Below are 26,620 nucleotides of genomic sequence, written 5' to 3'. Positions count from 1 at the left end.
ATCCTTCTCCACACAGTAACGGACAGAAATCCCCCTTATCGCAACCGGAGAAAATATGATGACTTGTGTTCGAACCGAAGGAGGGGGTGAACCAAATAACCGTTGCGATACACCGCTCATTCCCCACAAACTCCCATACCGCTTTATCGTACTGCAACTCACCACCACGAAAAAAAAAAAAAAAAAAAAAAACCCTTCCAAAACCAAACCCCATCCACAACAAACCAACAAAGAGAAGGAGAGAAGGAAAAGAAGGAAAAGAAAAGATTAATCGTACATACAAATCCAATCCAACCACCCTCATCCATCTATCTGATCCATCTCATCCCAGCAAGCAAGCAAGCAAAAAAACTCAAATCCCGAAACAGCCTAGCTCCCAAACAGCGATACATACAGTACGGTACTCGTACAGTACGAGTACTCGAGTATAGTACAGTAGCAGCAACGAGTCCGTGCGAACAACCCCTATTTGTGAGAGAGAGAGAGAGAGAGAGTGGTGAGGGGCGGCGTATGATATGTCCAATAACGTTCTGACCATTCACACCCTAGGTCATTCGTTCGTTCCTTCGTTCCTTCGTTCGTTACAGACTGACAAGCAGTTGACGATACCGTAGCACGGGCATGGCGTGATAGTCAAGTCCAGATTTTTACAAGAATGGTAATATTCGCGGCAGCATTATGATAACTCGTACCGTACATCCCCGCCAAGAAGTTAACTCGAGTACTGCACCGTAAATCCACAAAGATCTACAAGTATCATACTCGTAGCAGCCAAGCAATAATCCTGGAGGGGAAAGCGCTAACCATGGGGGAGAAGAAGAAGAAGAAATGTGCTGCGCGCACGGTTATGATAGTATGATACCATTTCTCCCCCACAAGCAAACAGAAGAACGAACAGGAGCCAACCAACCAAACCAAACCAAACCAAACCACCTTAGGCGGACAGGACAGGACAGGACAGCCTTGTACTCGTATGGATATACAGTACACTGCACTGACCCCAACCGCAAACGGCACAGCAACTAATTGGCCCCAACCAACCCGAGACCAACCCTTCCAACGATATACCAATCAATCTAACCTAACGCTGCGCAGCAGCAGTATTATACTATTACCGTAGGGCGAAGGGAAAGGGAAAGGGAAGGGGAGGTCGTCGACTCAAGCTTGAGTGCGCAATTGTAACGCAATGGGGTGGTACGATGGGATGGGACTACAAGTAATTAACTTACAAGTACAAATACGATTATCGTATCATAGCAAGATATGGTCTATAGAGTAAGGTATGAATATGTAATGTAATTAGATCCAGTCACTCACTCACTCACTCACTCACTCACTTTGTAGACTTACGGGAGGGGGAGGGGAGAAGGAGAAAGACCCATACAAGTATACAGCCACATTAGGGCGTATCTATAAATGGGGGGGAGAAGGAGGGAAAAAAAAACAAAAAAAAAACATTCAGGGATTTATATACTCGAGTAATTCCATGGGGTCTCAGAAAATTTTTTTTTTTCCAATTTCATACAACAATCGCCCGACCATTACAACCATTCAACCCTAACCCTGTATAAAGCTATCACCTCCTTTTGTTTTCCATTTTCTGGGCTCATAACTGCACTTCTACAATGACACCAAGTATCATATCAATACAATACAATGAGAAAGAAAGAAAGAAAAAGAAAAAAAGAAAAAAAACATTCATTATGATGCCAGCATCCATAGACTATTCCTTCCATTATTCCCATCCGCAACCCTAGAAAGAAAGGAAAAAAAAACCCACCCCACCAAAACCAGCCCAAACCGAAACCAGCAATAACAGCGGGAACTCCTTACCCTTCCATTTTTCCCTTTCTCCCCGCGCAGAATCCCGATAACCATAGTACAAGTACGATACCTTCTCGTCATGGCCTAGAGAAGAAGAAAAAGAAGAAGTATGAGGGGAGCACAGTACTATGATAGTACAAGTAGGTATGTATGTAAAGTAAGGAAGGAAAAAAAAAAAAAAGAAGGTTCTTTTCGGATTCTTTTCCCTCCGTAACGGTACTTTTCGGGGGGAAGGGCTCGTTTCAGGTATACATAAGATTTTTATATATATATATATATATATATATATATTTTTTTTTTATTTAACTGACGTGCTTGTACTAGTACTGTACTTTACCGTACCTTGAATATGGGTATGTATCTATCTGACTGCGCTGCGTTGCGAAATGCACTCGAGTGGATCTAGTGGATTTGGTGGGTTTCTATGGTTATATATATATATATGGGTGTGTGTGTCTAGTGTGTTCGCGAGCGGAGGGGGTTTATGGAATACCGGTATAGTACCCTACTCTACTGTACTCGAAGTGAAAAAGTACCGTAGGAGTGGATTAAAGATGCCATGTCAAATTCGCTTACAGTAAAGTACTGGTCGTGGTTAATTTTGGGATAATACCCACCCCCTTCGCCCCCTCCACTAGACTAATTATGGAGCAAGCACTGTTTTATTATGGACATCGTGAAATATCAGTTGTTGTGTAGACGTTTTTCCTCCCCGCTCCATAGGTTAGAAGGATAGGATATCTTTCAAGATCCGCGGACAACGAGTGGGAAGCTCCATCGGGGCTGCTTCTAATCCACTACTTGGCACGACAGTCTACCTTTTTATTATCTCTTATAATTTTTATTATTATGGGTAGGTTGTCAAGGACCTTTTCGTCATCCAAACCTGAGATTTCCCATCATTCCGGGGTATGATAGATACTTCATGAAGGATAAGGGTACCGGTATGATAGCCCGAGCAAGTCAACCGTCGCCACCACCGCCGCTATAAAACAGATGATGTGGATGTGGAAAAGGGAAAAAAAAAAGAAATTGGTACTGTGCTTTACTGTACAGTCGCACCTCGCTATCTCGGATGGTCATTTTTCGTGGATTTCATCCGGTAATCCCCACCTTGCGCCAGCAGTGAACAATAGTATCCTGAGTGACGGGTTCCCAAGAATCAGTGATAAGGTAGATTCTGTAAAATGTCCAGCTTAGAAGGTGCATTCCCATGGGCGTTAAAATGCTCAATCATAAATGGTGCATAACGTCTCCGATAGGCTTCCTTGAATGAGGCTATAATTCCAGCGTCCAAGGGCTGGAGAAAAGAGGTTGTGTTAGGTGGTAAATAAAAAAGAGTGATATGAGTGAGAACTGGGGGAGGTGGTCCTTTATAGTCAATTGGCGGTGATGTTGGAGGGGGATGCGTTGGACCGTTATCTGTAACCAGTGCTATATACTACTGAGCAATTCACCTTTTGTCATTCAATTCTTGTAGAAACTCATACCAGAGTCAGGTTAATAGCCATACCTTTTTGTTATGATGATAGATAACTGGATGTCACGAATGTGGCTTGGCAAGGAAAAGGTTTTCACGTGACACATGGTTATGAGTCACAGGTATGTTATTGTTTCACACATATGACTCATTAAAGTCATATGATTTGTTATATGTGGGATTTGTGATGCTTTCATACATGGCTCAAATATGAGTCATGGGATGTGTGCCTGACGAGTATGCCTTGCAAGTGTGCCTTGCAGGTATGCCTTGCGCATATGATTTATGTTTCGCACATGACCTCATTATGAGGTCATGGGTTTCATGCATATGACTCAGTCGAGTCATATGATTTGTTTATTGTGTTATGATTGGTTTATAAGTTTTTACACATGACCTCGCTATGAGGTCATGGGTTTTGAGCATGTGACTATTTTGGTCACATGACTAGTTTGTTATGATTTGGTTTCGCACATGTGACTACTTGGGGTCACATGACTATGGGCGGGAAGAACACTATATAAGGAGGCCGATGCGGCTGAGAAGGATAGGTTCTTCACACTTTGTTCTAAGTACTTTTCCTCGTCCTTGCCGTTGCTTCGCCCCGAGTGTTTCTTTCGCCCTCATGATGGGCCTTGATGCCTTGGATTCTGGAGGAGATATCTGAGTTCGCTCAGTAGTTCCTGGGGTCTTTAGTGTTGATGTTTGTTAGGCGTTATGTGGCGAATTACTTGTTTGCTTCTCGTTTCGTCGCCTGATGGCTTCTCACGATGCTGTCACTTCAAGCACTTCATCACGGTCACTTACAAGCCCCTTTCAGTAAAATATCTACCGCTTCCTGTCTATCGTCTACTCGCAGGTTTCGCGTTCAATTAGGGGGATTGAACCTTGTGTTTGGAGGGATCACCCGTGTCATTCTTTGGGCTGGCTCATGTCTTTTTGTTGTGTTTTAATGGAGTACTTAGTTCTCGTGATACAAAACGCCCTTGGGTTAGACTGATGACCTTCCCAAGTATCAACACGTCGTACCGGCTGCATCAATCCACTAGGGAGGAGGCCACACCGCCCCCCCCCCTCCTCGTTACTGTAACCGGTACAGGTACTTGGTTAGTGGTTTTGTTTTATGTTTTGTTTTAAGTATCGTTTTGATACTTGGTTTGTTTTAAGTATTGTTTGATACTTGGTTTTGTTTTATGTTTTGTTTTAAGTATCGTTTTGATACTTGGTTTGTTTTAAGTATCGTTTGATACTTGGTTTTGTTTTATGTTTTGTTTTAAGTATCGTTTTGATACTTGGTTTGTTTTAAGTATCGTTTGATACTTGGTTTTGTTTTATGTTTTGTTTTAAGTATCGTTTTGATACTTGGTTTGTTTTAAGTATCATTTGATACTTGGTTTTGTTTTATGTTTTGTTTTAAGTATCGTTTTGATACTTGGTTTGTTTTAAGTATCGTTTGATACTTGGTTTTGTTTTATGTTTTGTTTTAAGTATCGTTTTGATACTTGGTTTGTTTTAAGTATCGTTTGATACTTGGTTTTGTTTTATGTTTTGTTTTAAGTATCGTTTTGATACTTGGTTTGTTTTAAGTATCGTTTGATACTTGGTTTTGTTTTATGTTTTGTTTTAAGTATCGTTTTGATACTTGGTTTGTTTTAAGTATCGTTTGATACTTGGTTTTGTTTTATGTTTTGTTTTAAGTATTGTTTGATACTTGGTTTTGTTTTATGTTTTGTTTTAAGTATTGTTTGATACTTGGTTTTGTTTTATGTTTTGTTTTAAGTATCGCTTTGATACTTAAAAAGTTTTACCAAAGTGTATCGATTGATACCTTTGATTAGTTTCGTTCATGCTAGACATGAACAGATTTGTGTATTTAAAGACCGCCTGTTTCTACGATAGAAAAGGCAGACTTCGACAGACAGTATTTCAATATGCTTGGTTGAACGGTTACTTCTTTGTTTCTCAGTACACCCTCGAAGCCTCCTTTAGTTCTCAGCTCTCGCCTCCTCTCTGGAAGAGCAGGCCACCTGCCAACTATCGTATCTATTACCGATAACGTGATTAGCACCTTGTGAACACGTTACATTTTTTTAACCTCAGCAAGTGGTTAAGAACCTGTCCCCGGATTTAGGCCTGATCAATCTATCAATATCCACCTCAGAACGCTAGCGGAGAGAAGCGGCAGAATCACAGCACATTCGGCTTCATCTCAAACCCAAGATAGAGTCTTTGACGACCAGGAGTGGGAAGCAAATCCCACGGCAAGACCTTACAAGAAAGAAACAACCCCGGCGCTCTGCTAAAGAGCCGGGCGATCCTGCAAACACGGAAGATACACAACCTCCAGGAGAATTCCCTTCTACTCCAGCAAAGAAGCCTTCCTTTGAACCTCCAAACGATCCCGAATCTAGTAGCGAATCAGATATGGCTAGCACAGGAGGAGGGCCTTCTGGAGGAGGAAAATCTCGGGCAAGGCCTGAAGAAGAGGAGGTACCCGCAGCATTTGAACCCCCTAAGTTTAAACTTCACCTCCCAGCGAAGTTCACAGGCGAAGGGAAAGATCTCAAACCTGAAGCCTTTGAACGATGGGCCACAGAACTCTCACACATTCCTACTCTTACAAGGAAAAGATGTGGAAGACCCTACAACTGGACTTATCATTGGATCGTTCTGTGAAGGAAAGGCAACCGACGCATACCACCAATGCTATAAGGATTGCGGCGGGAATGTAAGATTAAGAGGATCTACAGTTTTCGATTACCTGAAAGGACGATTCCAATCCTCTATAACCAACGACCTCTTATACAACAAATTCAACCAACTCCAGCAAGTTAATGGAACGCATGTGAAGCGCATCACCGATGTGGCTACGGACCTAATAATGTATAAGGACCGAATGGAGAGAGGAAGTATCTCCAAATACATCCTGAAGCGACGATTCTATGACACCATGCACCCTACCCTCTGGCGAGAAGTAGAACCACTCGAGGAAGATGGCGATGATATTGCAATAATAATTGCAAGAGCAGAACGAAAGGACGCCATTCTCTATGAGACCAAGGCCTACAAAACACAGACATCCTCTAGCAGGAACAGCCAGCTACGACACAAAACCCCCAGCAACTCTGAAGACGATACCCCACGGGTTTTCAAGAAGAAAACAAAATCCTCCAAAGAATCGAGAGGGCAAAAAGGAGAATGTTTTGAATGTGGAAAAACAGGACACATGGCAAAAAACTGTCCTACAAAGAAAGGAAAAGGAAAGGCAATTAAGCAAGAGACTTCGGCCAACAATGTTGAAAGTAACAACACCCAATCCTGTGAATACGAAGAAATCCATATCGGATCTATCGATGTGGAATGCAATAGTGTTCGACCTCCGGCTACATTCAAAGCAGACACCGCTCTAGAAGGTACCATCCTGATCAATGGCAAAAAGGCTCGAGTCCTATTCGACACTGGTGCGATCGGAAGAGATATGATCAGTAATGCCTTTGTCTCTGTCCATGGACTCCCCACTCGAGACCTTAACCAACCCATACCAGTCAATATGGCAGTAAAACGATCACGATCTACAAGCCATAAAACCTGTAGTGCGACCATTCGACTTGGTTTTGCAGTCCTACCCCCTCAGGAAATGCTGGTTGGAAATTTAGCCAAATACGATGCCCTAATAGGCATGCCATTCCTGAACCGCCACAAAGCTACAATCAGGTGTGGGGAATCAACTATAGATTTCCCACATCAGAAGGTCAGAGTCTCATGCAAGCCAACAAGCGGAGAATACCGAGCCGCGGTCTGTGAAGCAACTACCCAAAAACTATTGAGATGAATGACTCTCGATGTCTTCCCTGATCAAATACCCGAAGAACTACCACCTGTGAGAGAGGTGAACCACCACATCCGCCTCCGAGACCCCTCCAACCTAAAAAACCAACTCACTTACTCTATTCCTGACGCATACAAAAGCCCACTTTGCGATTGGATCAACCAACAACAAAGAAGAGGAGTCATCTACCGGGCAGAAGCCCCGGGTGCCGCTCCTATGTTTGTTCAACCTAAAGCAGATGGCAAGAGAATCCGCCCCTTGGTTGATCTCAAACTACGGAATGACAACACGGTTATGGACAGCTCCGCTATCCCAAACCAAACCCAAATCCTAAATGCAGTTGGACGGGCTAGATTCCGAAGTCAGATTGACCTAAGCAATGCCTACTTCCAAACAAGGTTAGACCCAGAAAGTGAATGCTACAATAGTTTCAAAACACCCTTCGGAAGTTTCATTAGCCGAGTTATGTTACTAGGAGATATGAATGTGCCCGCCACCTTTATGCGAATTATGGAAAACCTCCTAAGCGAATACTTCCACCATTTTGTTTGGGTCTACATTGATGATATCCTCATCTTCTCGAACACCGCAACAGAACACGCCTACCATATAGGTTTGGTTTGTACCAAACTTAGGGAAGCTAAATTCTACGCTAGTAGAAACAAATCAATCCTGTTTGCCGATAAACTCGATATCCTAGGACATGTTATAGATGATGAAGGAATACATGCAGCCCCTGGAAAAATAGTTTGTTTAACGGAATGGTCAACACCCCGAAATCAAAAGGAACTCATGCGATTCCTAGGACTAGTCAACTATATTGCCCAGTTCCTACCACACCATGCCACTGTAACAGCGCCGCTCACAGACCTTACTGGCAATGCAGAATTTATCTGGACCCACACTCATGACCAAGCCTTTACCAACATCAAGAAATTGATAAAAAGCGCCAACGTTATACAACCTATTGACTACAGCAAACCAGAACCAATATGGCTGATTACTGATGCATCGGATGTTGGAGTTGGAGCATGGGTTGGGCAAGGGGCCTCCCATGAAACGGCAAGACCGGCCACATTACACAGCAGAAAGTTCACTAACTCACAGATGAACTATGGAACAACAGACAAGGAAGCCCTTGCTGTAGATTGACATGCTCTCGCTGCGTTGAATCACATCCTGATAGGTAATACCTTCACTATTGTTACCGACCACCAACCCCTCACCAACCTTAAAACAGAAAAGATACCCGGAAGAAGAAGAACAAGGTGGATAGGTGAAATCAGCAAATACGATGCAAAAATCATCTATACCCCTGGAAGAACGAACTATTTAGCTGCTGCTCTCTCCCGCCTATATGAGAATCAAGACATCGCAGACCCCCCTCTCGTTGATGACCACACAAGACAAAGCGAGGACAGTTCTGACGACACCTCCTACGAACAAGAACCATCGATGGCCACCGCCAGCTCTGCCGCTCCCTCCAATCCTTTCTCTTATACTATGTACTGTGCTGCCGGAACAGAACGAGGAAAGGACATTGATGAAGAATGGAAAGACAATTGCATGCTCCGCAGCACACCTCCTCATAAACTTGAACAAAGCAGGCTCCACTGGTCCCACTGTTACCACGACATCTGCCCTTTCCACCAGACTGAGATTAAGTTCAGAAACAGATACCAGCGGCCGTACTATATGCCTGCTGACGATTCCAAAGACACCAGTTTCGATACCGTAGAGGAAGCAGAAGAGATAATCGATGAAGATGAATCGATCCAACCTCCTCATACCCTTAACCCTGTTCCAACACGATACCAAGGTCTTGAAGAACTCGAACAAGCAGCAGCCTACGTGGACGCAATGTCCTACTTACAACCCCCACAGTCAGCCCCGCCATCCTCTCCTCCCATAATCGATTCACGACCACTATATGGTGGACCCTTACGAGTATACAACAATGAAACCATTGTCTCAATCATACCCCCTACTATTCCCGAGCACCGGCGTCAACTCTACGAAACCTTTGAGGAAGAGGAAGCCCCTATCGAACCAACAAGAGGATCCCTAATTGAGGATGAACGAGATGTTAGAACGACCACAGAAGAATTAACCTCCTCATTCCGACGCCAAATGATAGCGGGATATCGCCATGACCCGATTTACTTCAAAGCCATGGATAGCTCCAGGCATGGAGACCTCGCCCCCTACAACATATCCAACGGAATGGTCTTTACCAGCACCCGTTATGGTGATCATTGCTTATACATACCAAAAGGTCCTATGTTCAATGGAATGACTATTAGAGAATATGTCATATCCGAGATTCACAACAAAGGACACCATAGTGCGGACCGCAACCTTCAATATACCTCAGAATATGTTTACTGGCCTGAAATGCGAAAGGACTTCCGCGATTTTGTCAAACAATGTCAACTCTGCCAGGCAAATAAGGAGCGAACACAACTACCTGAAGGGAAAGCACAGACCCTCCAACTACCATGTGAAATATTCGAATCATATGCCATCGATTTCGCAGGACCATTCAACAAATGCGCTGGATTTGACACCATCTTGGTAGCTGTGGACCGATTTTCTGGATATACCTGACTCATTCTAATGAAAGTTACCGATTCCTCCAAAGACACCTGGAATAACCTCCAACGATACCTGTTTACCCCCCATGGGTACCCCTTATCTATTGTCAGTGACGCTGATCCCCGCTTTACTGCCAGATTCTGGAAACAAACCTTAACCTCCCTCGGAATAAACCACATTATGGCGGCCCCTGGACACCATGAGACTAATGGCCAGGCAGAACGAAAAATCCGCGAAGTTAAGACCGGAATTAGGAACATGATCAATGAACGACAAACCAACTGGGAATCTGCCCTTGTTGAGCTCGCTGCATATATCAATGCCGGATTTTCAGATACCTTGGGAATGTCACCATACAAGGCAGTCTTTGGCCGTCAATACCCCCTCCTACCTACAACACTATTTAAGAACTCCTCAGTCCCTGCCTCTGACGACCATCTAAACCGCCACCAAGCAATTCGAAACGATGCCTTCCAAGCTGTTAAGGCTGCCCGATTCCGAAGCACCACTACTGCCCAGAAACGACGACGCAAACATATCCCCATCTCACCAGGAGACATACTCATGGTACACGGTAACATGTTCATTACCAATGTTGGACGCAGCAAGAAACTGCAACCCTGATGGCGTGGACCCTTCAAAGTCATATCCTTTGACGAGCACACAGAGAACTACACTGTCCAGATGGATGGATGCATGTACTATCGCAATACTGCAGTCTTTCATGCCTCTGCTGTCAAACGGTTCCACCCAAATAACGACTCCAAGTTCCCTGGAAGAACCCACTCTCGACCCGCACCTATCACCATTGAAAAGAAAGATGAATGGGAAGTTGAAGAAATCCGGGACCACCGCCTTTGGCATCGAAATGATCAGTTCCTAGTCAAGTGGAAAGGATATCCGACGAGCGAAAACAGTTGGGAACCACTAGAAGGACTTGAGCACGCTATGAATATGGTAAACGAATGGTGGAAGGACAACATGCCAAACGAATCCCTCCCCCCAACAATCAATTATATCACCATGTATTTGACACCTACGATGCCAGAAACTGAGCGATGGTACACAGAACTTGAAGCTAGAGATGGATTTTGGGCACCATACTTTGAGTCGGAATTCGAAAGCAGCGATGAGGAGAATCAAGCTATGGAACAGGCCCTCGACAACTTTATCTAGTCACCAATCACCATCCGAAGACCATAACGATGTCAAACTATTTGGAGCTCAATGTGAGGCAGCGACAACAGATTGTTGGACTGTTGTTGAACCGCGATGTTATCCAACTTGATGACTATTTCGAAATCCTCTAGATTGACTACTGTCCTGATTGCGATCATGCTTGCGTTGATGTACAGCACGAATCTGGTATTCGTGACTACTGTGATTTAGAGTTCTTCGAGTCTAAGTGTTTCCTTAGGGTTTCTTCTTGCCCCTGGTGTGATACTTATGATGAAGAATTTCTCGCAGAAACTGAAGCCATGAGTTTCTCGGAATCCGCTTTTGATGATTGTTAGGTTTTATTTAAACAGTTGTTTTGTTTTGGGGAATGTAACCGGTATGGGTACTCGGTTAGTGGTTTTGTTTTATGTTTTGTTTTAAGTATCGTTTTGATACTTGGTTTATTTTAAGTATTGTTTGATACTTGGTTTTGTTTTATGTTTTGTTTTAAGTATCGTTTGATACTTGGTTTTGTTTTATGTTTTGTTTTAAGTATCGCTTTGATACTTAAAAAGTTTTACCAAAGTGTATCGATTGATACCTTTGATTAGTTTCGTTCATGCTAGACATGAACAGATTTGTGTATTTAAAGACCGCCTGTTTCTACGATAGAAAAGGCAGACATCGACAGACAGTATTTCAATATACTTGGTTGAACGGTTACTTCTTTGTTTTCCAGTACACCCTCGAAGCCTCCTTTGTTCTCAGCTCTCGCCTCCTCTCTGGAAGAGCAGGCCACCTGCCAACTATCGTATCTATTACCGATAACGTGATTAGCACCTTGTGAACACGTTACAGTTACTGCATGTTTCTACGGTCGGAATCCTACAATGTTGTTTATTACCGTTCCCTTGGAGTTTTTGTCTTTGCGCCATATACAGTGGTTCAGCCAGGTGTCTCCTCCTCGCTATGGTAGGGATGGCTTTGACCCTGAAAAGTCTTACCCCCTGGTGTGGTTTTCATTGCTACCTGGGGTGGTGTGGGACGATTGTCTGCCAGACACTCGCGTTGTCTGTGCATTTAGGTGGTTCGGTTGTGATCTGTGGTTGGTGGCTTCACCCATTGCAAGTGGAGCCTACCTTCTATTTGTCTGCTTCTGTTCGTTTGCCCTCTCCCTTCTTGTCGCGTCAGTTGGGGATGCCTCTTGCCCGTCGTTCGGTCCGTGCCTGTTGCCAGACCTGTGGGGCTGGCTTTGGCTAGCTCTGCTTACTCTTTCCCGACTCGGTTAAATTTTGGATCGGCTGGGTTGGATGGTGTTGCTGGTGCCGATACCTTCGGGTGTTGGTACTGCCTCCTTTGTGGCTCCTGGCTGTGGCTGGTGGGCCCCCCTTGGCTATATGGTGCTGAGGGTTGGGGCTCTGTTCGTGTGGCCAAGACCAATGGCTACCTGGTGGGGCTGGGTATACGCTGTCCTGTGGCTATTGAATGGTTGATCTGTCTGAGGGGCTTGGGGGGCTGGATGGGCTCTGCGGCATCTGGTGTGTGGGGCTTGGGGAGGGCTGATTGGGGGGGGAGAGGCACCAGCAAGTACCGGTCGGGCCTGTGTCAGGTTGGGTGAGGTCTAATTAAGTGTTTCCAGTCTTGCTTGGGCTGTTGGGTGAAGCTGCTGAGTACTGTAAGGTTCTCTGATGGACCGGTTAGCTGATGGCCACCTGTGCGGATAGTGGGTTGCGACCACCTGGTTAGACTTGTTTGGATTCTGCGTGCTGGGTGTGGTGGAAGTTTGTTTGGTTTCTTTGGTTTGGCAATGAGCACGACTGGCGGGGGCAAGGCACCAAGGGTGGGAGATAGGCCTCACTGACCATTTCGGTCTGTCACCACCTCTATGTATTTCCTTTGTTTATGGATTTTGTTTTTTTGGGGGACAGGCAGCGGGTACAGGTCCTCCTCACCATTACTCTCTTCGGAGGCACTTGGCAAAGTGGGTTCATAGGGTCGATGGCCGGGCATGCGGATGCGAGTGGTGGACATGTTGGTCACCTCCTCTCTGCCATTGTGTCACCTGTAGTTTATATTTGTTTTGGTTTTGTTGGTTTTCTACTGTGGTGGAGGTGTTGCGGGATGGTATTTAGACCAGGTGGTAGTGATTTTAATTTGTTGGACGAGGAACCTGGTTGGGTCAGTCTTTTGCTTGGCTTTGGCTACACTTAGTGCTGGTTGGCTTCATACCAGAGGGGCTACGGACTTGGACCGGGGAGGGCGCTGGGTTGTTTGATGGTCTTGTAATTAGTTCTCATGCGGGCATGACTCGGGGATGGTAGGTGCGGGACCGTAGACTTGGTTAGCTTAGAATTAGTGGTATACCAGTTAGCAGTATCCCTGTGCCAGTGGGGGCTTGTCGTATACCAGTGTTGGCGGTACGAGTTTAAATAAAATTAGATTGAATTCTAAGTACTTTTCCTACTTATTACTTTAACGAATATAAAATACCTTTACAATCTTTATCTTTATTGCAACATTATCGTTATGCCAAGGAAGGTTCTTCACGAAGAAGAGTTAGAGAAAGCTTATGATAGGTATTCCTGATATAAGACAGTGGTCTTGTACTATCTGTAATGTAGGCAGAGGCCTAGTGCTATCGTAAGATTAAGAAAAGAAACAGAAGAAGAAGAGAAGTATCGTTCCCTGTCGCCAAGAACTAACTAGCCAAGGAGGGATTGTTATACTGGAAGATTGGCTGGATTAATACAATTTTGTCAAAAAGCATGATGTCTTTCCGCATCCATAATAACCTAAATCTTCCTCTTATCTGTACCTGTTTCATTAATCACATGAAATGTAGTTATCCTGACCTTATCATCTTTTCCTTCTCTTAACTGTTTACCTTTATCTAAGTGCACATTGGAAGACTATGGCTGCTTGTTAAAAACCAGGCCACTTTTATCACAATTATAGTGGTCTGTAGCAGAAAACCTGACCAATTACTACATAAAATGCTGCCTCTAGGCTGGCAAAGCAGACTGATTAACATCTCAAGATTGCCCATGTGTCTGTAGTCTTCCAATATTGTGGCGATTTTAAAGTGCTGAAGTTAACCATTTGACATTTCAAACTCATCATATGGTTTATTCACATCTACTCTTTCTAGCTCTTCCTTAATCATATTGGCTTGTGCCCGAATACTATCATTGGTAACCGGAACCTTCGCATATTCGGCAGCGTCAATCTACAAAGCTAGAAAGTGCTCTAGAAACGGGTAGCTGCTTCCTCTTTCCTTTTGTTTTTTCCCTGTTCCTATTAACGAGAGACTTAGATATTTTAATTAGTATTGCAATAAATCTACAGTTGAAGGTATTACTCTACCAGCTGGGGGTTCTTTTTTAATCTTCTCTCTCCACTCTTTCAAATGATCAGAAAGGCTAGAAGTAGTCAACAGCTAGCTATCAGGACTTTGAGGGCAATCATCAAGAAGTGCAAAGTCTGCAAGCTTTATTTGAGGATGCTGTACCTGAAGGCAGCACAGCTCATACTTTTATAGGGCTGTCAATCTGGCTTTTCTGGTTGACTTTGTTGTAGGCATTATGACAATTGACCAAAGGCAACATAGGATAGCTTCTAGTTTCTCTTCAATAACTACTTACTCTACCTGTCTTTCCTATAGATATACCTCAGAATCATCCCACTGCTACCCTTTTTCCAAGTCTACCTTTCTCGCCTTCCATCATCACAATGTTCCTTCTTCTTCCTCTTCTGATTCTAAACCCCGCCTTCTTTCCTTTTCAGGCTTAGTATATCTGCCAGCTCAGAAAGAATCCAGCTCAGCAGATCAACTTTCTATGAAGACCAGGGGGTGTATGCCCCAAGATCTCATCCGAATCCGAAACTTGCTTGCTTCCGGTTCAGCGGGGTGAATTATATGGCAGTCCGGAGCTGCCACGGATTTCGTCCGGTTCAGCGCGGTATCCGGTTGAGTGCGGTCCGGGATACCGAGGTGCGACTGTACTTGTACCTGCGCAAGGTACGCGTGTCGTAATATTGCAGTTGCATATATAATCAAATGGTGGGACACAGCAACGGCAGTAACCCTCGAGGGAGGAATGGAAGCGATGGACGGGAAAGGAAAAAGGGCTATAATACCTCTCTCTCTCCTCCTCGCGAGGGCTGGCGGGTGCTTTAACTGCGGATAACTAAGGAACATGGGAGGGAGGAGGAGGAGGAGAGAGCTCACCCAGAATCACTCGAATAGGGCAACTCGGTAATTATCCTTCTTCTCTTCCTTCATGTCTATTGTAATCCTATTAACCACATGATGAGGAGAGTGAGTGCAAGATGAAACGGGAGTTATTGTAATTAGCCTAAATTAGAATAAGTTGAAGAAAAGAAAAAACAAAAAAACAAAAAAAACAAAAAAAGGTTATTCATTGATACGATAATAACCCTTACCTGTAACCGTACCGGTAGGCCTTCTGGACGTCGACCCACCTTCTCTGTTCCTTGGATGACCTTTGTACCCATTCGTAACTTAGTCTCTCCCACTCGTGTAGTATACTAGTACACTTGGTTGTGCTCGAGTAATAAAGCGGTTTTATGTCGGCTGGATCGACATGGGGGGCGTTGTGTAGGCGAAAAAGAGCTAAAAACACAAACTTAACATATGCATACCGGTATCAGATTGGTGTCGGCGAATACTTGTACAGTACAGCACCGGTATTGCACTTGTGAAGAGGGGGTTTCTGGTGTATCGGAGGGCCTTAGCGAGGCAATTCAAAATTCGGAGGGGAGGAGGGGATGTACGGCGATCTTGGGCTTACAGTAGTACCCGGCATGCCTGAGCTTCTTCTCTGTTGATCTGTGTGCGATTAATCGACTGGAATGTCTGATCACGCTGTGGGAATGATAAATGCCACCCTTGCATCATATTATGTACTCGGGGGAAACTTTATATTCGAGATGAGGCCGTTTGAACTGGACTAACCTCACTTTGTGATAGCTAGATTTGGTGGACAATGATACTTGTTTATATCTGTGTAGCAGAAACCATAAACTCAAAGGATGCTACTATGATACTGGGGTGGTACGGAGCGCCGGGCCGTGATGTTTGCCTCTGTTGGCGATCCAGAAAACCCCGAAACGCGAGTTACCATCAGTTCTCAGAGATAATGGGCTCCTACGGGCTCGCCCCAGATTCTTTCAAGAATGTTTATCAGTCAGTCGGGGGGAGGAGGCGCAACCTCATAGCATGTCATAGTTGGCTGGAGTTCAGGAAAATGCTACGCCTTTTGTCCGCGTTACCTGAGGAGTTGAAAGGGTTTACCTGGTAGCTGCGGCCCAGAAAGACCTTGCGCCACATCCTAGGCTCGAATCCTGGCTCCACAATACTGGACTTCAAGAGCGCTGGATGCAGAGTACTTTCGTGATCTGAACTGCCCTCCAGCGAGTAGAGACGTCGATAAATTCCCTTGTGTGAAGATAGTCTTTCGAATCCCAGTAGGAGCTGGCTAGTGGCCAAAAGCAACCTTTAAGCTCCGCTATTTGTCCCAGGCAAGAAATGTCCGTAAACGGGGATTCGCAACATATGTGGAAAGAGAAAAAGAAAAAAAAAATACGTATCACGAACTCATGACTCGTATTTCCAAAGAATTTCTTTGCCTGGGACAAGTACCTCGGACGGTGAGAACTGTGCGGGATTATCTTTGCCACAGGTCGTCCAATTATCAGCCATACCGTACCTCATGAATTCGCCCTCGTTGCCCGTGAGACAAGCTGTATCAAGGTTAGGTGGTCGGGGGTAGATTGGATTGGTAATCCGGGCGTGAACAAACTTAACGTGGAAACCTCCTGCCCCGGTCTCTCTCGCCCCGCCGCAGCCGACGAGGATCATCCAAGCACATCATCCTCTCACACCTCTTAGACGTCCCAAAGCGGTCAGGCATCCGTTTTGTGATGTGCAGTAGTGGGTGGGGGCTCGCCGTTTTTCTCTCTACCAGCCCCTATAATTGGTCGACTGTCACATATATGTCCGTAGCTCTGGGACTACAGTATGGTATCATAGCTAGCTGTATTGTGAGGGCGTCTAAAGACCGGATGGTATGATATTTTAACCATCTCCACTCGTCTTGGGAACCCTGGAATAGTGCTCTAGGTGCTACAGAGCTGGACCGTTGATCCCATCCACAGGCCAAATCAACCGACCACGAAGGGTATCATACTCGAGTACATAGGAGTAGCGTGTTTCGAGTGAGGTGCATGTGATTCAATAACGTTAGTATGATACAACCCAGTTTGGTTTTCCTCCGCATGGGAAGCACTTTAATGCTGGAGCAAGTACTCGTACTATACAGAATCTTGTTTACGAAAATGGATGCCTCCGACGGGGATCAAGCCTGGTTCTAGGGCCCGGGTGATCCTCCGAGTTGCCGGGGTGGAGATCACGAGTGAGAAAACGTGATGGGGGTCATAGCCCTGACGGCTCTTGATCCTTGGGCCTCACGAAATGGAGGAGAGAGAAGAAGGATAGAGGGGAAAACTTGTGGGGGCGAGAGAGAATGTTTACAAGTGTTTGAATCTTTGAAGTGGGCGAACGAGAGCCGTTATATCATAGTCACCCAGAGGGAGGGCCACTCACAAACAGGCCGCGTAAGAGATTATGTTATCATAGTTTTTATTGCCTTCCATTTTGTGTAAGCTTAACACAGGGTATCATAGCGTTTGGTAACTGAAGTGGGGAGCTCTAAATCATGTGAAATCACTCTATCTTGATTCCTGATGACATTGATCATACTTTTTCCTCCAAAAATAAACTCTTGTAGAGACGTTAACGTTTCTCTTTAATTTTTGATCATAAGTCAGCTCAGCACAGCAGGCAAAAGTTATCTGTTATGTACAGGATACCACTATTCCCAATTATATCTCCCGTCGGCCTTCTCGACGCATGACATCATAACCTTCCAGAAACTGTCAACAGCAACGCTTCGAGGGACCTTAACCCAAGTCACCGGCTCTGCACCTCCTTTGCCTAGTTCCTCTCCTCTGACTCCCCCATGGGCTTGGTCCCTTGGAGTCTTGATTGTCTGCCCAATTTGTTCACCATGGCAGACAACCTCAACTTGAACCTCCTCCATATCCCACTCAATCTCATTGCCGGGGATGGTGGCCGCGACGGCCAGAGGATCGTGAAGTGGAGGGCCGGCGGTGATGTTGAAAACCTCGGCATACGTCTTCGAGAAGAAAGTGAGAAGGTCGTGAAGCATCTTGCGGAGTTTGGTGGTGGGATGAGATGTCGTCATAAGCGCGGTTAGGACATCAGAGGTCGCGAGGACCGTATGTGTCAAGTCTAGAGGAACTAGTGTTATCCGGCCGGAAAGCTCCGGGTTGGAGAATATCGATCGGGCAGACTCGGGATCGCACTACCAAGCGTGAGTTAGCGCGAGATGTCGTAGATAAAGATGCCTGGGAGGGCAACTAACATAGATATTGAATTCTGCCCACTTGGTAATGTTTCCCCTCGCGTCCTCTCTTCCACCAAAAGCTCCTCCCATGATGGAAACACATCGGATATGTCCCACTACGTCTGGAAAAGCGGCGAACAATAGCGCAACGTTGGTCAGAGTTCCGGTGGCTACGACCGCACAAGTCTGAAACGGCGTTTTCATGATAGCCTCGTATATGGCTAGAATGGTATTTCCTGATTTCATAGCGACCTTTGATTCGGGCAGCAAGGTGGTACCATCGATACCAGAGTCTCCATGGATATCGGGAGCGTGGACGGCAGGGCGCATGAAAGGTTTGCGGGATCCGGCGTACACTGGGACATCTGTCTTTCCGATTGCGGTGAGTAGCGAGAGTGCATTGGAAGTTACGTTATCCATCGAGGAATTTCCATGGACAGTAGATATCTAGGCTTGTTAGAAATTGTAGAGAGGACTTTTGCTAGGCTGCCTTAGTCTTACACCAACGAGTTCGAGATTGGGGTGTTCGGCTGCGAGAATCATGGCGAATGCATCCTAAGTGTCAATTTCAGCAGATTGATCATTGAAAGAAAAAAAGAGAAAAAATAGGAGGGTTTTTTTCTTCTTTTTCTTTTGAGAAGTGGTGGGGTGAGAGGTGCAGTCACATACATCGTGACCTAAAGGAGCAATGTATCAGCAGGATATTCAAAACAATTTGTAATTACCGGTACTTGAATACAAGTACTACACAGGAGTCTACAACTCACCAGGGTCGCAATCGAGCCAGATACGGGTCTTGGTAGCTGCCATTGTCAGAGAGGGATTAATTGTGGTTGTTGAATTGATGAAAAGTGCTAGACAAGAAGAGGGGTGGAAAAAGGCCCAATATTTATCACAAGATGCATCCCCCCACGGCGGCTTCCCCACTAACATATCGTTTTTTCTCGCCAACGATCATCACGTATACCCTCCCGTGCACGGCGCGGGCCCTCAGCCTTGAGCTGCAGTTGATCCTTGCCTGAAAGTCTGGAAAGGTCACTAACCGCGTCTACAACCTTACTAATCCTCAGCAGCCTACCGTACTGATACAACCTCGACCTCTCCTTTCCTCCTCCCATCCGGCAGCTCTCCTGCATTATAACAACCACCGCCCCCTTTTCATTCGTTCCCCCCAAACCTGAGTTCAGCTGGTATTTGCGAAGCTTGGTTCATCCTACCAATGATGCTTTGGCCACTACTATACAAGGACCTTAACGAGTCCCAGAGAGAACTTCGTCGGAAGTCCCTCGATTTCATTGGATACTCGGTGCTGTTCTCACAGCTGACGGCATTAGTGTATGTCTATATCTACGCTAATTTTCTGAGACGTGGGGCTGTTAGGAGATTGGAATGGCGTCTTAGGTACCGTATCCTAGGAGGTAAAACCCCCACGAGGGGTAAGGTGCAGAGTGTTGGCGCAGCTCTCGTTTATTGGGCGTGGATGGGGTTGATGATATGGCTTTGTGTTAAGGATGTTGATCATGGTAAGTACCATCAGAACTTGTTGAATTTAGGGGATATGAGCGGTGGATCATGTTACATAGCTTAGATTACGGAATAAAAGTTTTGGTATATTAACGACTGATGGGTAAAATTGTAGACTATATTCACCTCACAAGGGCATTCGGCATGGCAGCTGCGGCAAGTCTTCCGCTGAACGTACTTCTGGGGATGAAGTATAGTCCATTGAAACTAGTTTTCCCGAATTGCAGTTATGAAGGACCAGTGAATGTCGTACACCAATGGCTGGGAAGCCAGATATACCTACTCCTGACCGTGCATGCTTGTTTGTACTTGAAGTTCTTCTGGGACACTTCCCGCATGAAGACCCGCCTGCTGGAAGCGGACGCCCTCTGCGGTGTCTGGGCTTTTGGCGTCATGGTTCATCCCCCTCCCTCCCGTCGTATCCTCTTAACTAACCTTTAAAGACAATCCTGGTCACTTCTGCCTACCCTCTCGTCCGAGAGTCCTTCTACTCGGTCTTCTACAACCTCCACATCATAATATCAGGCCTCCTCCCACCCCTTCTGTACTTTCACGTCAGCCACTCCCGCCCATACATAATCGCCACTGTCGGGATGTTAATCGTTGACCGAGTCCTCCGAGTCATGTCTACAATGTCCACTACCGCAACTATATCTCTAGATCCTCGGTCTTCAATCCTGGATATATTAGTCTCCTTCCCGAACAAACCGCCCCCACCCGCGGGATCGCACATCCTACTCAACGTCCCGTCGCTATCACTATGGGCAAAGAACCCCTTCACGGTCGTCGAGTCTGGGAGCGGGCACGTGAGGATGGCAGCAAGAGTGCGAGGAAACTTCACGAAGAAATTGGTGAGGGTGGCTAAAGTTCCCGTAAATATCGAAAGTGGGTATGGCGGGCATGGGGTCAGCAGAGAGTTGGTTGGCGGCGTGGATAGAGCGCTGCTGATTGCCGGAGGGATTGGCGGGACGTTTGCCCTTCCTTGGGCGCGGTTTCTGAAAGCCAATGGTGTCGATGCCAGGTTTCTGTGGGTTGTTCCGAAAGTGGGCGACTTACTGTGGGCTCGGGATGGAGTCGCTTTGGCCGAGGTTTATATCACGGGAGGGCATAACGGAAATGGCGAGGGCAGAGACGAAGAAGGGATGGAGCTCCTTGATGCGAGTAGTTCTCGGGATGCGCTGAGCGCTCACCCGCTCAGCCTCAGCTCTGGAAGGCCGGATATTCGAGAAGCTGTTGGAGAGCTTGTAGGAAGAGATAAGAGAGCGTTAGTCATGGTATGCGGCCCGGATCTGATGGCAGAGGATGTCAAGAATGCTGTAAGAAGTCATGTTCTCGCTGGCAGAGACGTGACATGTCATATGGAGGTTTTCGGACATTAATCTAGTTTTCTTGGAGGGGGGGTTACTATTTCACTTTCTTTTTATAGAATACGATACCGGTAGTTAAGGATACCAACCCGTGTAACTTCCGTAATAATATGGCGAGGGAGCTCCATGACTGGAATAGGCAGACATTCATTCATTCTGGCTCAGTACGGTAATAGTACGTTAATTTGCCAAGCTTGGCCTCATTGCAGGCTAATCCCTCGATGAGTATCTATTAACCATCTTGCCAAGGAAATCAATAGTACTGTGATCAGCTTGTCCTGGACATTCACCTGCTCCTCCAAGTTTGACCTGCTTGCCTCTAAACCCCAGTATCTCCATGAAAACATGAGTCATTCCTCTGTCAATATGTAGAGGATCATCTACCCCATCATCTGATAAAGTTGTAATTCCCATCGGAGTGGTGATCGAACATCCTTTGGGGGGTCGAAGCCGAGAAGCATTTCCTTTCGCAAAGATCTCCGATTCCAGATGTCCCGCATCATGCACATTTCCAAGCACCCCTTGCCCCGAAGGCCAACAAGCCTACCACCACCCCCAGGATGTAAAAAGAAATACTATTCGAGTGCGTATCCATGACCAGCGATAGCACCATCATAACTCTCCCTCCCCTCCCCTTCCCCTCCCCCCACACCCCTTTTCAATAACACAAGTACTCTACGCAAATCACTACGGACGAAAAAGAAGAAGAACGAAAAAATGAGCCCCTTCTTCCTCAACGGCCCTGAAACAACGGCCCGTCAATCCGCCCCATCCTTCCGCCGATCCCTCCTCCTTCTCCTCCAAAGTTCCTCCCCCCCCTTCCCCTCCCCCATTTTCCTCACAAATCGTCAACTAACTATCCAACCAACCTTCTTCCCGCAGCTTACCACCGCGCAGCGCCAACAGCATCACCAACAAGTGGTGAGCTAAGCCCAGATCCGGAACCGCAACCGCAACCGCAACTGCAACCGCAACCACCACCAGCCGCACCGCAGCCGAAGACTGCGCCGTCGCATTTGGGGATTATGTTCGAGGTCTCCGCGCCCGCGCCCGAGAGGCCGTTGACGACCGGGAGATTGGTTGCGATCCCGGAGGAGCGTTCGGAGGGGTTGGGAGATGGGTGAGGTGGGGAAGGAAGGTGTGTTGGCAGTGGAGTCGTTTCGAAAACCTTTGCTGGACGAGGGTAGTGGGTATTTGTGGCTGCAGGCGGGATATAAGTGGACCTCCATCCCTTTCATTTCCCTTATGGTATCTTTTTCTTCGGGGTTTTTGTGTTTTTGGAGGTTGGAGTGGTTGGAATTACTAGTTTTTTTTTTTTTTAATGTCCCCGGTCGTGGGTCGTCATGCGTTGGCTCTGAGTGAGAGTTTTAGTGCGCGCCTCTGCAATATCTGTTCGGAAGCCGGCGCGGGCGGGTAGGATCGTCGGGGGTCGTATGTTCATGAGACGCAATATAATATCATACCGCAACCGTATTCTCTGTGTGGGAACGAAATATTAAAGCAGTCGTTGAACAGCTCGATGGAAGAAAAAAGTCCCGAACAAAAGATCAGCTTTCACCAGAACCCCACCTACCCTCGCAAAATTCACGATCCCCGCTAATTCAGGCCAACTCTCCACACAAACATCCTATCCTCCCCCACTCATCAATGAACCATTCCCACAACCAAACCTCAAACCGTAGCTCCGTCAATGCACACAAATGAACCTCACCCTTTTCCCGGCTATTGGACTAATTCCCCCTAGGCCTCCGATTGCCGGCCCATTTATGGGCACTTGTAGTGAGTGAGTTGGGTGTGGAGCGTGTTTGTTGTATGACTCGAGGTCTTTCGTCTCTTCCAGGTGTTGGAAACATCATATCTAGTCCTGCCTTTCAGCGATTTTTCGCTTCCGACTGGGTTTCTTCTCCATTTGTGGTCTGTGGTGGCCGGCCAGTTCAGGACTCGTTCCGGTAAGCCTCTTTCTTCCGCATTGTTTCGTACCCTTTGGCATGTGGGCTTCTGACCGTCCTATGCTCGGGCTCCAACGGAGGGAAGTTTGCGCGAGTGACATGTCATGTCGAGGCTGCACTGTTTGATCTTTCGAATGGTATTCCGTACCATCAACAGGGAGTCTTTCACACAGAATCCCTTGAGTTTGCCTAGCAGCGGATGTCAAAAGTAGCTTGGGAGTTAATACAGCGCTGTGCCAGTACTGTACAGCACTAGGAACAGGATTGTAACGTCAATTTAAGCTCTCGCACCAAAGCGCAACCCGGCCGACAAACGAACTAACTAAAAAGATCTACCAGCACGGCACACACAATACCGGCACTCATCACCACCACCACAACAACAATGACCGACTCCCCCCTCACCTCCCAGATCCCAAATCTCCCCCAATCCCTCCACTACTATCCTGCCTTCCTCCCCCAACCGACAAGCTCCACCCTCCTCCAAAAGATCCTCCAAACCCCCAAACCGAAATGGACGCACTTGAGCCACCGTCGCCTCCAATCATACCCGACATCACTAACCGCCACCACAAACACCCTCATAACCCCCCCCTCATCCTCCCCGCCGCTGCCGGAATGGCTGACGGAACCGATGATCCCGCGCATGCAGGAACTCAATATCTGGGCCGGCGCGCCGCATGGAGCGCCCAACCATGTTCTTGTTAACGAGTACTTGCCCGGGCGGGGTATCCTGCCGCACGAAGACGGTGGGGCTTATTGGCCGGTTGTTGGAACGGTTAGTTTGGGGGGTGTGATCGTTTTGGATGTTTATGAGAAGAGAATGGGTGGTGGGAAGGGGAGGCGGGTTGGGAGGGTTTTGTTGGAGGATGGGAGGTTTGTTTCCTTCTGCCTTTATTATTATTGTTACCTCCCGGAGGGTGGGGCTGATTTGTGGTTTTGGTTTAGTTTACTGGTCACTACGGGGGATATGTATACTTCGTATTTGCATGGTATTGCGGAGGTTACGGTTGATGAAGACTTGGGACCCGAGACGATTGCGAATTGGGAGTTGTTGGGGGATAAAGATAGGTTTAAGGGTGGGAGGAGCGAGAGAGGGGCCAGGATTAGTTTGACGTATAGGGATGTGCTCAAGGTGGTGAAGGTTGGGGGTGGGTTTCTGCGAAAGTGAGGGTGCGTGATATTGGTATCTTTTTGGTACGATAGTGGTTTGGTAATGTGACATCAGAAATTACGGCAAAGTGCGTGTACGTAACCACCCAAATAATTAGAAGACGAAATACCCAGTAGATCTAATTAGAAGAGTAAGGGTATCATGTTCCATCTCTCTATTATTATTAAAAAAAAAAACAAACACAGCATTAGCAAAAGATCTCCCCTTATCCCCAGAGGAATTCAGAGAACAAACCTTCCATACTCTTCTCTCCAAACTTCTCAATATACCATTCCCTATTCAACATACTCGTAACCCCGAGATTAACCCCGACGAAGATCAACGCAGTCAACATCGTAACATTAAACGGCCCGCCACCCCTCGGTGCGCTCATTATTGCAAGGCCAAGGTAGACAAGGCACTCAGCAAAATAATGCGGACAGACTAACCGCTGGAAAGCCGGGTGCACCGGAAGCGTATACTTTTCGAGGCTGGCAAGGTAGGCATGACAATCATGCTGAAAGCCGGAGCCAAAAATAAAGAATATAACACCAATGAAGGACTTCGCACTGGGAGGCCCAACAAGGGAGTAAAGACTCATGGGCGTAAACTTGAAAGCATCGATCGCATCTAACCACCACCACCGCCATTAGTGCCCTGCGCAAAAGAAAAAACTCCTAGGGAAAACATACCGGTCCCCTCAACCCACCCCGCAATACCCACACTTACATAAAACACCAATCCAAGCGCATAATGCACAACCCACATCCAACTTTCCCGCCCTCCCTCCGCTACAGACTTCTGCACAAACAAACACTCATACAACCTTCTCACAGTCTGCAACACTAGGCAAGTCCAGGTCAACACGACCTGGTGAACCGACTGCCCGCCGATAACGCGCCGGGTAGCAGCGGCCCATTCTGGGGTTTGGAGATCGCGCAAGAGGGTGTAGAGCGAGCCATGGGTGGAGATTTGCTGGCCAAAGAGGAGCAGCGTAGCTAGGGCTAGGATGTAAAAGTGCGTGAAAAAGGAGTGCGGGACGGTGTATGTGGCGAGATGGTCGAGGAGGGCTGTTACGGGACCTTTGGGGTCTCGAGGGGTGATGGGTTTAGCATCTTTGGCGTTTGTAGTGGTGGTGGGTGTAGCGACTTTTCCGTAGACCAGGAAACGGGAGCGGAATGGGGGGATGGATTGGATGAACAGGATCTGCAGATTCACATTGTCAGCTTCTCCGGCCGCTTCGTAGGTCCGGAAGAGCAAGAGCAGGACTTACAGTTGCAGAAGCCAGAACGAAGAACGCTCGCAGCAATGTCGGTACAAACATTATTATCTGCGTGTCTGGACTTGGGCACTGACACTTGCACGTCGGTGATGGTGGTCGGGTTAAGGCTACCGGGAGTTGAGTCCAGCCCAATCCAGCCCTCGTTGACCTATCCCCTCCACTTCCACTTTCTTCCCCCTTCCCACATTTATGATAGCTCGGAGGATTTTTAGAGAAGCTTGGAATAGGACATGGCTGTGGCAGGTGAGGAACTACCAGTACTATCATATCGCAGACTAACCTTACGATACCATGATATTATGCAGCCATCAATCAAGAGTCTCCCTCCCCTTCGCCCAAAACGCCACATTTCCACCACCCCCCCCCCACATTCGTGCCCGCTGCCATGCCTTCTACCCCTTCTTCCCCAACGGTGGGCGTTCCAAATTCAGCGGGAAATGGAGTGCCTCCCGCTGCCTGTAAAAATGAAAGACGCCTCCTCAACAGCCCTTGGTAATAACAGTAATATTCCAAATTTAATGTAATACCTAAGGTACAAGTAGGAGTACGGTACTGTACCATAACACATCGGACGGGGAAGTGGGTCAGACGGCGAAGTGAGCCAGCCACCGTGCCGGCAAGACTGACCAAAAAGTGGGAAATTTGGAAATCTAGAAATCTCCACTGATACCCCGACACTTGGAAGAGGGAGTTCAGAGGGGCGGGAGATAGTCTATTCTTGATAGCACGTTACGTTGGATTTGCCCTTTCCCGGGCTGAATTCGGAGGTTTGATTTTGTCAGAAGTTCCTCAGTGAAGGTTTTTTTAGCAGAATTCAAGGGGGCAAAGTGATTCACTCCCACGTCTAACCCACTTCCCGGTCACACGTTATTGTATTCTACAGCAGAGTACTGTACCCGTACTAGTACATGTAGATTTGAAATAGCAATAACCCAGATTTTCAGGCTAGGGTGGTTTTTTGACATGAGGGTGAATATACGAGTACTATCGGCATTGGTAGAAGGGGAAGGA

The 26,620-nt window shown here is 46.7% G+C and overlaps 4 protein-coding genes; 2 read left to right on the top strand and 2 right to left on the bottom strand.

Moving 5' to 3' along the window:
• Positions 1-17,667: 17,667 nt before the first annotated feature.
• Positions 17,668-19,144, bottom strand: GSTUM_00003399001 (uncharacterized protein; the record flags this gene model as incomplete). XM_002836927.2 has 5 exons in its annotated part: positions 17,668-18,292; positions 18,353-18,781; positions 18,836-18,864; positions 19,000-19,011; positions 19,102-19,144. The coding sequence occupies 5 exons, from the start codon at positions 19,142-19,144 to the stop codon at positions 17,780-17,782; spliced, it is 1,026 nt and encodes a 341-aa protein (XP_002836973.1). The 3' UTR covers positions 17,668-17,779.
• Positions 19,145-19,454: 310 nt separating this feature from the next.
• Positions 19,455-21,365, top strand: GSTUM_00003398001 (uncharacterized protein). XM_002836926.2 has 3 exons: positions 19,455-19,857; positions 19,974-20,254; positions 20,302-21,365. The coding sequence occupies exons 1-3, from the start codon at positions 19,557-19,559 to the stop codon at positions 21,235-21,237; spliced, it is 1,518 nt and encodes a 505-aa protein (XP_002836972.1). The 5' UTR covers positions 19,455-19,556; the 3' UTR covers positions 21,238-21,365.
• Positions 21,366-23,559: 2,194 nt separating this feature from the next.
• Positions 23,560-24,415, top strand: GSTUM_00003396001 (uncharacterized protein; the record flags this gene model as incomplete). XM_002836925.2 has 2 exons in its annotated part: positions 23,560-24,050; positions 24,123-24,415. 2 exons carry the CDS (start codon positions 23,560-23,562, stop codon positions 24,343-24,345), a joined length of 714 nt encoding a protein of 237 aa, XP_002836971.1. The 3' UTR covers positions 24,346-24,415.
• A 26-nt stretch (positions 24,416-24,441) lies between these two features.
• On the bottom strand, positions 24,442-25,741 carry GSTUM_00003395001 (uncharacterized protein; the record flags this gene model as incomplete). XM_002836924.2 has 4 exons in its annotated part: positions 25,601-25,741; positions 25,020-25,533; positions 24,583-24,957; positions 24,442-24,500 (listed from the first exon to the last, which is right to left on the bottom strand). The coding sequence occupies exons 1-4, from the start codon at positions 25,649-25,651 to the stop codon at positions 24,442-24,444; spliced, it is 999 nt and encodes a 332-aa protein (XP_002836970.1). The 5' UTR covers positions 25,652-25,741.
• Between the last annotated feature and the right edge of the window lie 879 nt (positions 25,742-26,620).

Source organism: Tuber melanosporum, assembly GCF_000151645.1.
Source record: "Tuber melanosporum whole genome shotgun sequence assembly, scaffold_167, strain Mel28".
Classification (NCBI taxonomy): domain Eukaryota; kingdom Fungi; phylum Ascomycota; class Pezizomycetes; order Pezizales; family Tuberaceae; genus Tuber; species Tuber melanosporum.
This window is presented reverse-complemented; position numbering and strand designations above follow the sequence as displayed.

Coding starts and splice junctions, on each gene's coding strand:
- GSTUM_00003398001 (XM_002836926.2), top strand. CDS start 19,557: ATGCTTTGGCCACTACTATACAAGGACCTTAACGAGTCCCAGAGAGAA. Junction 19,858..19,973: donor TGTTAAGGATGTTGATCATG/GTAAGTACCATC, acceptor GTAAAATTGTAG/ACTATATTCACCTCACAAGG. Junction 20,255..20,301: donor TCTGGGCTTTTGGCGTCATG/GTTCATCCCCCT, acceptor TAACCTTTAAAG/ACAATCCTGGTCACTTCTGC.